The 14,260-nt window shown below is 43.1% G+C and overlaps 1 protein-coding gene across 1 annotated transcript in view; it reads right to left on the bottom strand.

Annotated features, from left to right (window-relative positions):
- The window catches only part of cttnbp2 (cortactin binding protein 2), a 420,592-nt gene that overhangs the window by 56,783 nt on the left and 349,549 nt on the right, over positions 1-14,260 (bottom strand). Inside the window, exons 13-15 of the mRNA XM_034175732.1 lie at positions 13,183-13,269; positions 11,018-11,117; positions 7,069-7,245 (exon numbers count right to left, since the gene is read on the bottom strand). Coding sequence (XP_034031623.1) covers positions 7,069-7,245; positions 11,018-11,117; positions 13,183-13,269 — 364 coding nt within the window. The remainder of the gene's footprint in view (positions 1-7,068; positions 7,246-11,017; positions 11,118-13,182; positions 13,270-14,260) is intronic.

Genomic DNA, 14,260 nt, shown 5'->3' with positions numbered 1-14,260 from the left:
ACTTTGAAAACAGTCAGTGGACCAATTAGCTTCTGATAAATTTACGTCCAATACTTTTTAGACCGCTAACATATTTTTGCAGACATAGCACATAGGAGGTCTGTTAGAAAAGTATCCGACCTTTTTATTTTTTTCAAAAACCATATGGATCAGCCAAGCTTGAACCTTTGTGCGCATGCGTGAGTTTTTTCACGCCTCCCTCCGCTTTTCTTTCCATGAAAAAAAACTCCTGTAACAGTGGAATGTGCCAAAAAAGTGATGTCCACGCCTTCTGCCTTTTTGTGAAAGTCAGACGACGTCCCGGATCAACAAAGCCTTCACGTTGGAAATTATCTGGTTGTTTCAGCGGGGTTTGAGCCTGTTGATCGGTGCTCGGAGCGGGGCATGCTCTCAGCAGCTGTGGGCGGTCTTTAAACCATCTGGATCACTCCTTAATCTGTGTAATCCCCATAAAATCGTCCCAGAAAGCCATATTAATTTTCCGAACGGTGTCCACCTGGAGGTCTCTCACAGTTTCTGGAAAAAAATTGATGCAGCAAAGCTCCAAATCATTCAGACATTTATTCGCAATAAAAAAACAACGAGAGGGGTGGACCAGTGCTCACACAAAGCCTGCTCACAGGCGAATGACGCAACCAACAGGCGTGAAAAAACTCACGCATGCGCACGAAGGTTCAAGCTTGGCTGATGCAATCACATGTGATTCAAATCCATATGGTTTTTGAAAAAAATAAAAAATAAAAAGGTCTGATACTTTTCTCACAGACCTCGTATATATATTATATATATATATATATATATATATATATATATATATATATTTATATTCTCTGGGTTTATAGACGTTATTGTGTTTGTTTTATGTAAACATGCCAGAAGCTCAGGTTTATTAAAAGTTTTCAGGGTCTCTTCAGTACTGGCCAGTTGCTACGGTCTAAACACACAGAGAAATGACCATTATACAACCAAAATGTACATTTTTATGCTTTTCATTAGGTTAATAAGAGCCTGCAGCAACTCTCTGGCATGCAAAGGATTATGGGATATGGACTGCCATGAACACTGCCACCTGCCACTGCCACTCAGAGTAATAGACTGTTCACAACCAAAATCAACTGGGCAATATTTATCACTCAATAATAACCTAATGTGCAATATTTATCCATTAATCCTATTAGTGTTAATCTTCAACTGCTCATCCGGGATGGGGTTGCTGGGGCAACAGCTCTAGCAGGGGACCCCAGACTTGGGGCCACACTGACCACCTCTGCTTGAGGGATCCCAAGGCGTTCCCAGGCCAGTGTGGAGACATAATCTCTCCACCTTGTCCTGGGTCTTACCCGGGGTCTCCTTCCAGATAGACGTGCCTGGAACACCGATCGACAGGCTGAATCAACCAGATAATTTCCAACGTGAAGGCTTTGCTGATCCGGAACGTCGTCTGACTTAAACAAAAATGGCAGGAGACGTAGACATCAGTACTTTTTCGGCACATTCCACTGATACAGGAGTTTTTTTTCATGGAAAGAGAAGCAGAGGGATGCGCCACCGTACTGTTCATGGCGTGGCACAAAACCACCTCCGTGTTGGTCTCACAGGACGGCTTTCAGATGGCTTTCAGACGCCTTTTGGTGGCTTTTCAGTCGTGTGACTATCCGAGAAATTGTGGATGAGCCTGGACATGCCAGAACATGTCCTGTGAGGCTTCATCACAGCGTTGCTTTGTAACATGCGGCACTGCCGCGACGCGCGGAATTCCTCCGCACATCTGTCTCAATGTGCCGAAAAAGTGCTGATGTCCACGTCTTCCGCATTTCCTGTGCTAGTCAGACGACGTCCCGGATAAAACACAGCGTACAGTTTGGAAATGAACGGCACATTCCACTGTTACAGGAGTTTTTGTCATGGAAAGTGGTTAAGGTGTTGGGCTTGAGACCAGAAGATCCTGGGTTCAAATCCTCGCCTGACTGGAAAATCACTAAGGGCCCGTGGGCAAGGCCTTTAATCCCCTATTGCTCCCGGTGTGTAGTGAGCGCCTTGTATGGCAGCACCCTGACATAGGGGTGAATGTGAGGCATAATTGTAAAGTGCTTTGAGCGTCTGATGCAGATGGAAAAGCGCTATATAAATGCAGTCCATTTAACGGCTCTGTGGCGCATCCCTCCGTTTCTCTTTCCATGAAAAAAACTCCTGTAACAGTGGAATGTGCCGAAAAAGTACTGATGTCCATGTCTCCTGCCATTTTTGTGTAAGTCAGACGACGTCCCGGATCAACAAAGCCTTCACGTTGGAAATGATCTGGTTGATTCAGCCTGTCGATCGGCACTCGGAGCGCTCTCAGCAGCTGTGGGCGGTCTTTAAATCGGCTGAAGCACTACTTAATCTGTGTAATCCCCATAAAATCGTCCCTGAAAGCGATGTGAATTTTCCGAATGGTGTCCACCTGGAGATCTCTCACAGTTTCTGGAAAAAATTGATGCAGCAAAGCTCCAAATCGTTCAGACATTTATTCGCAATAAAAATCCGATGAGAGGGGTGGACCACTGCTCACACAAAGCCTGCTCACAGGCTAATGACGCAACCGACAGGTGTGAAAAAACTCACGTATGTGCACGAAGGTTCAAGCTTGGCTGATGCAATCACACGTGATTCAAATCCATATGGTTTATGAAAAAAAATAAAAAGGTTGGATACTTTTCTAACAGACCTCGTAAACCTTAACAGTTAAAAACATTTGTGAAGTCTGAAGTCACCGATTTTAGTACGTGCCTGTTAAATGTTTCCTAGCAGACAGACAGCTCTATCCTCTGTAAACAGACAAGAGCTGATTACAGGAGAGAAAGGAAGCAAGAGAAGGCAAAAAAGATCATTTCTGTTTACACCATACTGACTCACTGGCATATCACACAAGTCATCACCAGGCATACAGTTTTAACTTATGGTTAAAATTTTAACCAAACTAATTCCAAACAAGTTATTTAAATTAATGTCACGTCTGGCACTTTATAAAGTGAAAATATCAGCTATATGTTTTAGTTTTAAAGTAATGCACTAATTTTGAAGGTTTTAGTGTTTGGACCACACATGCTGCAGTGCATTATGGGTAAAGTTTCACAACAGGAGAAATGCACTGAGGTGCTCTGATGAGGCTGCACTTTAACCACTGCACATAGACAGCAGCATTAAACTCTTTGTATATTGTGCCTAAAACTATATCTATATATATCTATATCTATATATACACAGTGAGGAATATAAGTATTTGAACACCCTGCGATTTTGCAAGTTCTCCCACTTAGAAATCATGGAGGTGTCTGAAATTTTCATCTTAGGTGCATGTCCACTGTAAGAGACAATCTAAAAATATATTCCAGAAATCACAATGTATGATTTTTTAATAATTTATTTGTATGTTACTGTGGCAAATAAGTATTTGAACACCTGTGAAAATCAATGTTAATGTTTGGTACAGTAGCCTTTGTTTGCAATTACAGAGGTCAAACGTTTCCTGTAGTTCTTGACCAAGTTTTCACACACTGCAGCAGGGATTTTGGTCCACTCCTCCATACAGATCTTCTCCAAATCTTTCAGGTTTGGAGTTTCAGCTACCTCCAAAGATTTTCTATTAAGTTCAGGTCTGGAGACTGTCCAGGCCACTCCAGGACCTTGAAATGCTTCTTACAGAGCCCCTCCTTAGTTGCCTGGCTGTGTGTTTGGGGTCATTGTCATGCTGGAAGACCCAGCCATGATCCATCTTCAGTGCTCTTACAGAGGGAAGGAGGTTGTTTGCCAAAATCTCGCAATACATGACCCCATCCATCCTCCCTTCAATACGGTGCAGTCATCCTGTCCCCTTTGCAGAAGAGCACCCCCAGAGTATGATGTTTCCACCCCCATGCTTCACGGTTGGGATGGTTTTCTTGGGGTTGTTCTCATCCTGTAAACATGGTAAGTGGAGTTGATTCCAAAAACTCTATTCTGGTCTCATCTGACCACATGACCTTCTCCCATGTCTCTTCTGGATCATCCAGATGTTCACTGGTGAACTTCAAACAGGCCTGGACATGTGCTGGCTTGAGCAGGGGGACCTTGCTGCCCTGCAGGATTTTAAACCATGACATCATCATGTGTTACTAATGTAATCTTTGTGACTGTGGTCCCAGCTCTCTTCAGGTCATTGACCAGGTCCTCTTGTGTAGTTCTGAGCTTTCTCAGAATCATCCTTACCCCACAAAGCGAGATCTTGCATGGAATCCCAGACCGAGGGGATTGACAGTCATCTTGTGTTTCTTCCACTTTCTAATAAATAATCATTAACAGTTGTTGTCTTCTACCAAGCTGCTTGCCTGTTGTCCTGTAGTCCATCCCAGCCTTGTGCAGGTCTACAGTTTTGTCCCCGCTGTCCTTAGACAGCTCTTTGGTCTTGGCTATGGTGGACAGGTTGGAGTGTGATTGATTGAGTGTGTGAACAGGTGTCTTTTATACAGGTAACAAGTTCAAACAGGTGCAATTAATACAGGTAAAGAGTTCAGAATAAGAGGGCTTCTTAAAGAAAAATTAACAGGTCTGTGTGAGCCAGAATTCTTGCCAGTTAGTAGGTGTTCAAATACTTATTTGCAGCAGTAACATACAAATAAATTATTAAAAAATCATACATTGTGATTTCCGGATGTTTCTTTTTAGATTATGTCTCTCACGGTGGGCATGCACCTAAGATGAAAATTTCAGACCCCTCCATGATTTCTAAGTGGGAGAACTTGCAAAACCGCAGGGTGTTCAAATACTTATTTTCCTCACTGTGTGTATATATATATATATATATATATATATATATATATATATATATATATATACACACACATGAGGTCTGTGAGAAAAGTATCCAACCTTTTTATTTTTTTCAAAAACCATATGGATTTGAATCACGTGTGATTGCATCAGCCAAGCTTGAACCTTCGTGCACATGCGTGAGTTTTTTCACGCCTGTTGGTTGCGTCATTCGCCTGTGAGCAGGCTTTGTGTGAGCACTGGTCCACCCCCCTTATGGGGATTACACAGATTAAGGAGTGATCCAGACGGTTTAAAGACCACCCACAGCTGCTGAGAGCATGCCCCGCTTCGAGCAGCGCTGAGCTTAACTTTATGTGGTGTGATCATTTTAGACAATGGAATTGATAATTACAACTGTAGTGTTGTCATTCCCTTCGCCCGTGCTGCAATCAGGTTTTGTCTTCTCCATTCGTTTGTTACAATAAAATAAATAAATACATTTTAAAAATAAAGAAATCTGAAAAATTGGGCGTGTCTTATTAACTGAGCTAGCAAATATCCACATGTCAAGAATTACTGACATGTGAAACGAGAATACAGTGGTCTCTCGCTATAACGCAGTTCACCTTTCGCGGCCTCGCAGTTTCGCGGATTTTTTTAGTCCAATTTTGCAAGCTTTTTTTTTTTACAGTGCATTGTGGTCTGCGTGTCTGTTTATAAGAATCTTCTCGCCCAGAAGAAAAAAGAGCGCCAACAACTACCATAACTGTGTTCTTCACTCGGAAAAAGACACCTGCAGTGAGGTGTGACTCAGTGGAAAAAGGCGCGGCGTCAGGATGAAGAGGCGCGATCAGAGGAACTGTGAAATACTGGTCAGTCACTATTAATAATTTCTTATGTGTCCAACCTCGTACATTGATCGTTAAAATTAAATTTGTTAGTTCTAAAAGCCATCATAATTATTTATAGGAAAACGTTATATTTTTATTTCTCAAACAAATGTTTGGGCCTGAAAACAGGTTGGTCTTATTTCTCTACAAAAGTTTAAACTTTGAGAGTGTTTACACATGAGAGAAAAGTGAGAAAATGTTCATGCCTGATTGAGAAAAGTGTATAAAGTGGTTTTACAGGGGTTTCACAGCTTTAAAATGTCTATAATAATTGTAAAAAATAACGCTGACTAGCTACTTCGCAGACTTGGCTTATTGCGGGCTATTTTTTAGAACGTAACTCCCACGATAAACAAGGGACCACTGTAACACTTTTTTGATTATACTACAAAACAATTAATACGACGGCTGCTTTTGACGCTCTATTGGCACGCGTCGTGATTGGTGGAGTTCTTTTTTTTGCCGTCTTCCTGGCTTCCATGTCGTAAAATGAGGGTGTGTCTGATGCGGAGTCTGAATATTTATGGACGTGTTCATTATAATTACGATTGTTTTCACCCGCCGCATTTATCAAGGTCACGTCGGGCGTACGCCGGAAATGGGCAGGTGCGCACTGCTTGATACATGTCACGGCAACTTTGGTGTACTTCAAATTTACACCGTAAATTTACGCCACAAGTGCGCAACGTTGATACATGACGCCCAGTGTGTGTGAATTCATGCCTACGCACACTTTGATACTTCTGAATATTTTTGTGCTTACGCCAGTTTCAGGGTTTTGGCGTACGCCATATTTCAGTAGGAAATCCACGCAAGTCTTTGTACATGAGGCCCCTGGTGACTCTAAATTGATCATAGGTGTGCATGAAAGTGAGTCTGAGTTTCTCTGTCTATATGTGGCCCTGTGGCAGACTGGCATCCAGTCTAGGGTGTAGCCTGCCTCTCAGCCTGTCTGCTGGGATAGGCTCCAGCACCCTATGACCCTTATTTGGATTAAGGAGGTATAGACAATTAATGAATGGTATTTTTGTTAACCCCACTGAATTAAAGCTTAAAGTCTACATTACAAAAGCATAACAATTGTGTGGACAGAAGCAAAATCACAAAAACTATCACTATACTTACTTATGGACCTGACTGTGTCCTGCATGACGGACTGTAGCTGAGTTCAGAGTTTCATTCAATTGATGGCTCTTGCTCTCAAAAGAGTGTTTCTCTGGTTTCTTTCAGTTTTGTGAATGTTGTTAATTAATTAGTCTTTTGATTACTGCATGTGTGGCATCTGTCATTGTAAGAATAATCAGAATAATCAAACCCTCTGAATACTCCACAATGAAAACATGAACTCTACATTTTTATCAGGGATCAGTTGGACTGAAGCCCAGAGCAAGACTGCAGGGAAACGTACCGCTGTGCAGGAGCAGGGGAGCGGCTGAGCACCTGTTGTCCAAACTGTGGCACAAGTCACCCAGCAAGCCAGACAGAGAAGATGTCTTCTCCAGTCCTTCAAGCAGCAGAACCACACAGTGACCATTATGAACGTCTCGCGCTGCAACATGTGACCCTACTGCTGGCACCAGGAACCCTGACGGAAAAAGAGAAGATACTCAAGATGACAGGACTGCAGCGGCAGCTCCAGAAATATTTTTCTGCAGGTTCTATGGGGGAGCTTGGCATTTTTATGAGTGCTATGGGTTCATGTGTTGTGATGGCTCTCTGCTAAACCTCTGCCTCATTCACGGGCATGCGTACTCATAGCCACATTCTCATCTGTGACAGTCATAATGACATATAGAATGACCAAAATCACACACACACACACACACACACACACACACACACACACACACACACACACACACACACACACACACACACACACACACACACACACAAACCTAAGCTGCTGTTCCATACAAATATTCACAGACCTACACATGTAGCCTATGGCCTCAGGGAAAAAATGCCAACAGGAGGCAGAGAGAAAATCTTTCACATACCATTGATGTCTTCAGAACAGCACAATGCGCCAGTTGTGGTTAAGAGCAAAACAATAATTGCCAGGAGTGACAAGGGGTCACTGGTTTGTCTGTGCCTACTGCTGTTCCTCAGGTAGTGCTTTAGGCCACACAGACTTCACTTCCTTTCAGTTCCACTCATGGATATTTGGACAGCAAAAACTGAACCATTTCAACAACTTGAAACTACACTCACTGCAGTACGGCGTCATCATTGATGCTGAAAAACTCGTCCATGCCTTTGTCTCCTCTAGGCTTGACTACTATAACTCCCTGCTCTTTTGGGATCTCTGGAAAAAACCTTCAAAGGCTCCAATACATTCAAAACAGTGCAGCTAGAATTCTGATGAGAGTATGTAAACAGGAGCACATTACACCTATACTCCATAACCTTCACGGGCTCCACATCACCTACAGAATCCATTTTAAGATTGCTCTCATCACCCACCAATGCATCCATGGTAAATGCCCCCCACTCACCTCAAAGACCTCCTCACTCCCCACACACCATCCCATTCACACAACAGTAATCTTCCCCGTCTCCCTCGTACCAAACTTCACAACATGGGAGACAGGTCCTTCTGTTCAGCTGCCCCTCGTATTTGGAACTCCCTCCTCTACCACCAGAGGGCTCCACAGACTTGAAATAAGTCTCTAGACATACTTGTTTAGACAGGCCTATCACAGGTCTCACTAATTTGAACCTGTTGTATCTTTTACTTTGTACTTTATTATTTTATTTTGGTTTACATACTGGTGACTGTTTTTAATCTTAAGATTATATGTTTTTATTCTCTTATTTATCCTTGGTTTTATTTTTTCCTGTAGCACAGATTTTTTTTAATGAAAGGTGCCTTATTATTATTATTATCATGACATTATTGAAAGTCACGCTACACTCATTTTGTGTAAAACAATCAGTTTTGTTGATGAATGTTTATTTTCTTTTATGAGCAGAATATTTATCGAATCACAAAAATTTGGAAATGCCAGAAGTGTCTTACTGTGGAAAACTGAAAGGATGACGTAATCCCTCCGCCTCTGTAATATGTTGTTAACAGTGTCATTAAACAGTCTAATGTAGCATATTTTTATTATTGTTGTTTTCTTGGTGGTGGGACAAAGTGCTGCCGTCCTCATGCTCACACGCTGCTCAGAGTAGCGCACGTGAGAGTGTGTCATGCTCAGTCTGAAAAACTCACCCAGAGCAGAGAGACGCTGAGGGGCTTCTTTAAACCTCAAATTAATTAACGCATTTCCAGACGTCATATTCCAAAACAAGGGTGTCATGTGCACAACAGTTTTCATCTGTGATGATGAATTCTGGCAACAGGTCAGATTAAAAAACTTTATTTAATCCATGAGCCGGCTTCTAAAGTATTAGCTTTCATTGCTACATTAGCCCCATGTCGTCTTCTCCATATTTTGTGGAAGCGTTACAGCGCTACATACAGGCCTGGCATATGTACTACAGCATTTTCACGTGGTTTCACTGCATCTGTGACAATGAAGATATTTATTGAATGGAACATTTTTTGAAAAAGACAAAGAAAAAGACTGTATGGCAGAAATCAGTTTCAGTGTAGACAAGGCCTTAAAAACGGGATGAAATGAAATTAAAATAATAAATAAGGAATTATTTTCTTGGGGGTGTTATAGGGGTGCTATGACACATCCAGGGGGAGCTCTAGCACCCCCTAGCGCCCCCTTGGCACCGCCTATGCAGGACTGTGGTGGTCTCATCACCAACAATGATGAGCCAAACCTCAGCAATAATAATCTCTTTCTTAATTTGGAGAAGACAAAGGAGGTTGTTGTCAACTATTGGTGAGCAGACACACAGCAACCTCCCCTGACCATCAACAGTACTGCTGCAGAGAGGGTGAGCAGCACCAAATGTGTGAGGGTGCACATACAGTGCATCTGGAAAGTATTCACAGAGGTTGAATTTTGACACCTCATGGACCAACAACACAAGGCACCACTGAGAACGCCCCAACCAGCTGTAATCACTGTGTGCTTTATAGGGGAGGTGATGGTCTAGTGATTAAGTGTTGGGCTTCAGACAAGAGGATTCTCGGTTCAAATCCCAGCCTGACCGGAAAAACACTAAAGGCCCTTGGGCAAGGCCCTTAATCCCCTAGTTGCTCCTGGTGTGTCATGGGCACCTTGCATGGGAGCAGCCTCACATCAGGGTGAATATGAGGCATTTGATGTGTAAAGTGCTTTGAGGGTCTGATGCAGATGGAAAAGCGCAATATAAATGCAGTCCATTTACTATTTATTTACCATTTGCTTTGGACACGGTTCATCCTCCACCCACAAATCCCTGCAGCGCATCATGAGCAGGGAAGATCACTGGTGCCTAACTCCAATCCCAGCTGAACAACTACAGCACCCACTTAGCATTGTGGGTGCCCCCCCCCCACACACACAAACAAAAAGAGAGTCTCCTACCCTCTGGCTGGAGGTGGCACATTCAGACTGGGGTTTGCAATCCAGCTCAAGTGGGATTGGGCTGAATCCTGCTTAAACTGGATAGGTTTTATCCTGAATATGAACGCTGCAAATCGGATTTAAGATGGGTAGCTGGTTGACCTCGCTGACAACGTCACACATCTATTTTACGAAATGGATGAAATGGCTGTTTGAGAACATCCTGCACATCAGGCGCATCCACACAAACCACCTTGAGGATCCTGGTCACAGGCCTTTGTTAAATCCACAAAGCACACAGTCGAAACTCCAGGACCCCACCAGGATCCTGGCACGGGTCCACTTTTCTGCAGTCTGAATGGAATCCATAATGTTCCTCTCTAATCAGAGGCTGGACAATCATTCCAGGTCTTCTTCCCAGTATCTTGATGTAGCAGTTATTTCCACAACCAAGACTTCTGATCCACTTTTCCATCTGTCAGTTTCTGAACTCTATGAGCAGCCACTTTTCCCAGGACGGCCCAACAACACAGACAGAGGTTATCATTGAGTAGTCCAAAACGGACCTGGGCCACTGATGTCCTCATGTGTGGTGAAGAACTCAGCACAAGTAGATGCAGAAGAGATGCTTTGTTGCTTTTGTGCAGTGTGTCGGCCATCTTGACTATAGCCACTGGAACATGCTGGTGCCACAGCAGCACCAGGTCTGAGTCCGTGTTCACAGTGCATGTCTGTGTACACTGTGTTTGTCCCAGAGCTCAATGTCAAACACAACTGACTAAAGGTGACAAAACAAACTCATAAGCTATTTTTCTGAAGCAGTTCCACTGTGCAGTTGTTTAGGTTAAATTGGTTCAATCGTGCACGCTGGCCTTTCTGTGTAACATGTGCGGCTGCACCTACCACAGCTGACAAAAGTCTCCAGCAGCTGTTCTTTGGTCAGACTCTCCTCCACCTCCACCCTCACCACGTCACAGCCAAATCCACCCGCCTCCTGCTTGGACTGAGAGCAAGACAGAAAAGACCAGAGAGAAGGTTGTCAAGGAAACAAGGAAGTCTGCTCCGACTGCACACAAGAGGAGTGTCTGAAAATGGCAAAAAGGCACAAAATAAAAACCAGCAACAAACAACAACAGACAAATAGGTGTTTGAGCAGGAAAAGTGATTAAAATACATAAAACAGAACAAATACAAACCACTCTCAAATATACAGTAGATGTATGCAAAACAATTACTACATTTTTTTTTTTAAATAAAATTCAGGACCATTAATGCATTTTTCTTTTAAATTATGTTCTCCAAGAAGACCAGGACCTGTTTTCAGTTCAGACACACAGAACCATTCTCAATTCTCACAATCAGTCTCTTTCTTCATCTATTTTTATTCCTGCTGAAATGAATCATGCTGTAACAAACACCTGATGCTGTCACCATGGTAACAGAAGGCTGATGGAGTTTCTCCTGTGACGTGCCAAACAGGGACGTGAACTGATAAGACTTTATTGACATCAATGTCATTATCAAATCCACTGATTAACCCCATTCTTTGATTGCCTGATCAGGTTTCTTTCTGGATAAAAAAAAGGGCTCTACACAGGTTTTCACGATCAGTGCAGCTGTTTTCCTTGTTGCTACACACATAATTAGGTATCATGATATCAGTGGTGACATCAAGCAGATTCTGAAACATGGAACTGTCAGAAACACTACATGCAGGTATTGATAAGAGGAACTGATTGTATCGGAGTAAAAAAAATATGATGGAAAGAATGGGAATAGGTTCTTGATTCCCATCCGTGGTGCAGAAGGTGCAGAGACAGCCTCCGTGTGGTGCTTCACCAGTCACAGTTTCATTATTGACAGGAGGAGGTGATTCCTCTAAAGAAATAAATGTCAAGTGCAGAATCAGACTGACCCATCTTCTATCCTGCATGACAATGCAAAGAGCCGCTGCTTGTTTCCACAGACAAAGTTGTCATTTTCATGCCCGTTTTACATTAATACCATATGTACTTTCACTCATCTGTATGTGTGTGTGTGTGTGTGTGTGTTTGTCTAAAAATGAGGTATAGTCAAGCATAAAGACGTCTCATTTCTGTTGTCCATGACAAAGAAGTAGTCACGCAGCAGAACACCTGAGAGGAGGTCTAAAGGTCTGAAGTTTAAAAGACATCCAGTGCACTAATGTCTACACTCTGCAGCCACAGCACATCAACACACAATGACTACGGCACGAATACGAACTGAACATAAAAAGAAATAACTGGCGGAAAACAAGCCTTTTTAATAATTTTGTTTTGCACAGTAATTTAAAACCACTTTAGTTTCTTCCCAGAGAAGGGGCAGTTTTTGTGTTTGTTTTTTTGCCCTGTACTATTCCATTTATTAACTAGAGCACCGTGCTTGAAAAGCACAAACCTCCAGCAACACTAGTTTCCAATTCCACAAATTTTTACCTTGGAAAAAATTTTCAAGGTCAAAGGGCTTTTCAATGTTAAAATCAATTATCAGCAAAATTCAAACTTAGTCTAGTCAGTGAGAGTGCCACTATGCACCTCGTTGTCACAAATGAGAGTGATTAAGGCACTTTTGATTGAGATATAATGTAAAATGTACACCAAATGGGCTTTCAATATTAAATTCAAATGTCCGCAAAATCCAAAATCCCGATCAGATCCGGTATCAGCAATCAAACTGTCCTCTCTAAAAATTGGTCCACCCTGCCTTCACTGATCATGCGTCTGAGATAGCCCAACAACCGGCCCTGAATTGGGCTAGCCTCTTCCTGTGATTGGTTTGTGGCCAAGACGCTGATGTCAGGCTCACTTTCATACCCGGTTGTCGGGCTATGATCTCCTATTGGTCGTTTAGGAGCGGGAAATCTCACTCCAAAATGGAGGCTAATATCCGTCCCAATTCATAGTTGTCGGGCCAGTGTCTGATACTGACCCTGAGTCTGACTCTATGCATTATTGGCACTGAGCCATTCCCTATAAAGCCAACCTACTTTCCTCACCTGGAATGTTGGAGGTTTTTGGATGACAGAGTTTGGGAAGCCATGGGCATACCTTGATGCAACAAGCGACCAGCTTGGCAATGTATTCCTGACAGCTGCCCTCCAGTCCATGAAAGATGAGGTTCCCATACTGTTCCACCTGCAGGTGCATGCACGGATATGAAAGAAAAGATAAAAATCAAAGACACAACAAAGTGTAATAAATATACCAATGAGCTCTGCCTTCATATATTGTAACTTGATATGATCTCATTCATAAATGAGAGACTGTTTGTCAGGATTTGGATTTTGTCTGGGTTTATTTTCATGGTTTGATTAGGTTAAGTGACTTTTCTGTGTGTTCTTTCTCTTGTCAGGGATTTTCTGCTTTGGGCTTTCTGTCTCTGTCTCTCTTGTGTGTCTCCTCTTACTCTTGGTGGCCACTCCTCCTTTCTGGTGCGTTCCATGCACACCTGCTTCCTATTTACACCTCATCACCTGGGTGTACTTACTGATGCCCTTTGTGCCTTCTTTCAAGCTCTGTATTGTTTTCTCATCCTGCTAGCCTCTTGTGTATTAATGACCACCTGCTTGTTTCCTCAACAACGCCTTAGCCTGATGCTCCTTGTACTGCTGCTTACTGTATTTTGCACTGCCTATCTGTGTACCAGACCCGTTTGCTTCAACAGTAAACCGTTTTTACCTACAGAGCCTTGTGTCTGAGTCCTGCATTTGCATCCTGCCTAACCGGTCTACCAGACCTGTCAGACAAATCTGGCCAACTATAGACGCAGCGGACTCATCACCCTTCAAGTTAGCGGTATGCCATCACAGCAGGCAGTTGGCCCAGCAAGAAGACCGGCTCGCGACACTCAGCACTGGTTTAAGCAAGCTGGCACAGAGACAAGACACCTTCATGTTGTCTGTGAGCAACTTCTCTCCAACCTCGACTCTCAGGCCAGCCCGGAACCAGCAAAAGGTAATCTCAGCCAACTTCCGTCAGGATCACTGGCCGCCATTCCGGCTCCCGTACCTGAGGCTGTCATCTGCACCCAGCTCTCCCGCCCCAAACAGTTCTTCTGGGAGTCTGGGGACATGTTACCTTTCATCACTCAGTGTGACCTTCATTTTGAACTCATGCCAAGTATGTT

This window comes from Thalassophryne amazonica, chromosome 8 (genome assembly GCF_902500255.1).
Source record: "Thalassophryne amazonica chromosome 8, fThaAma1.1, whole genome shotgun sequence".
NCBI lineage: Eukaryota > Metazoa > Chordata > Actinopteri > Batrachoidiformes > Batrachoididae > Thalassophryne > Thalassophryne amazonica.
This window is presented reverse-complemented; position numbering and strand designations above follow the sequence as displayed.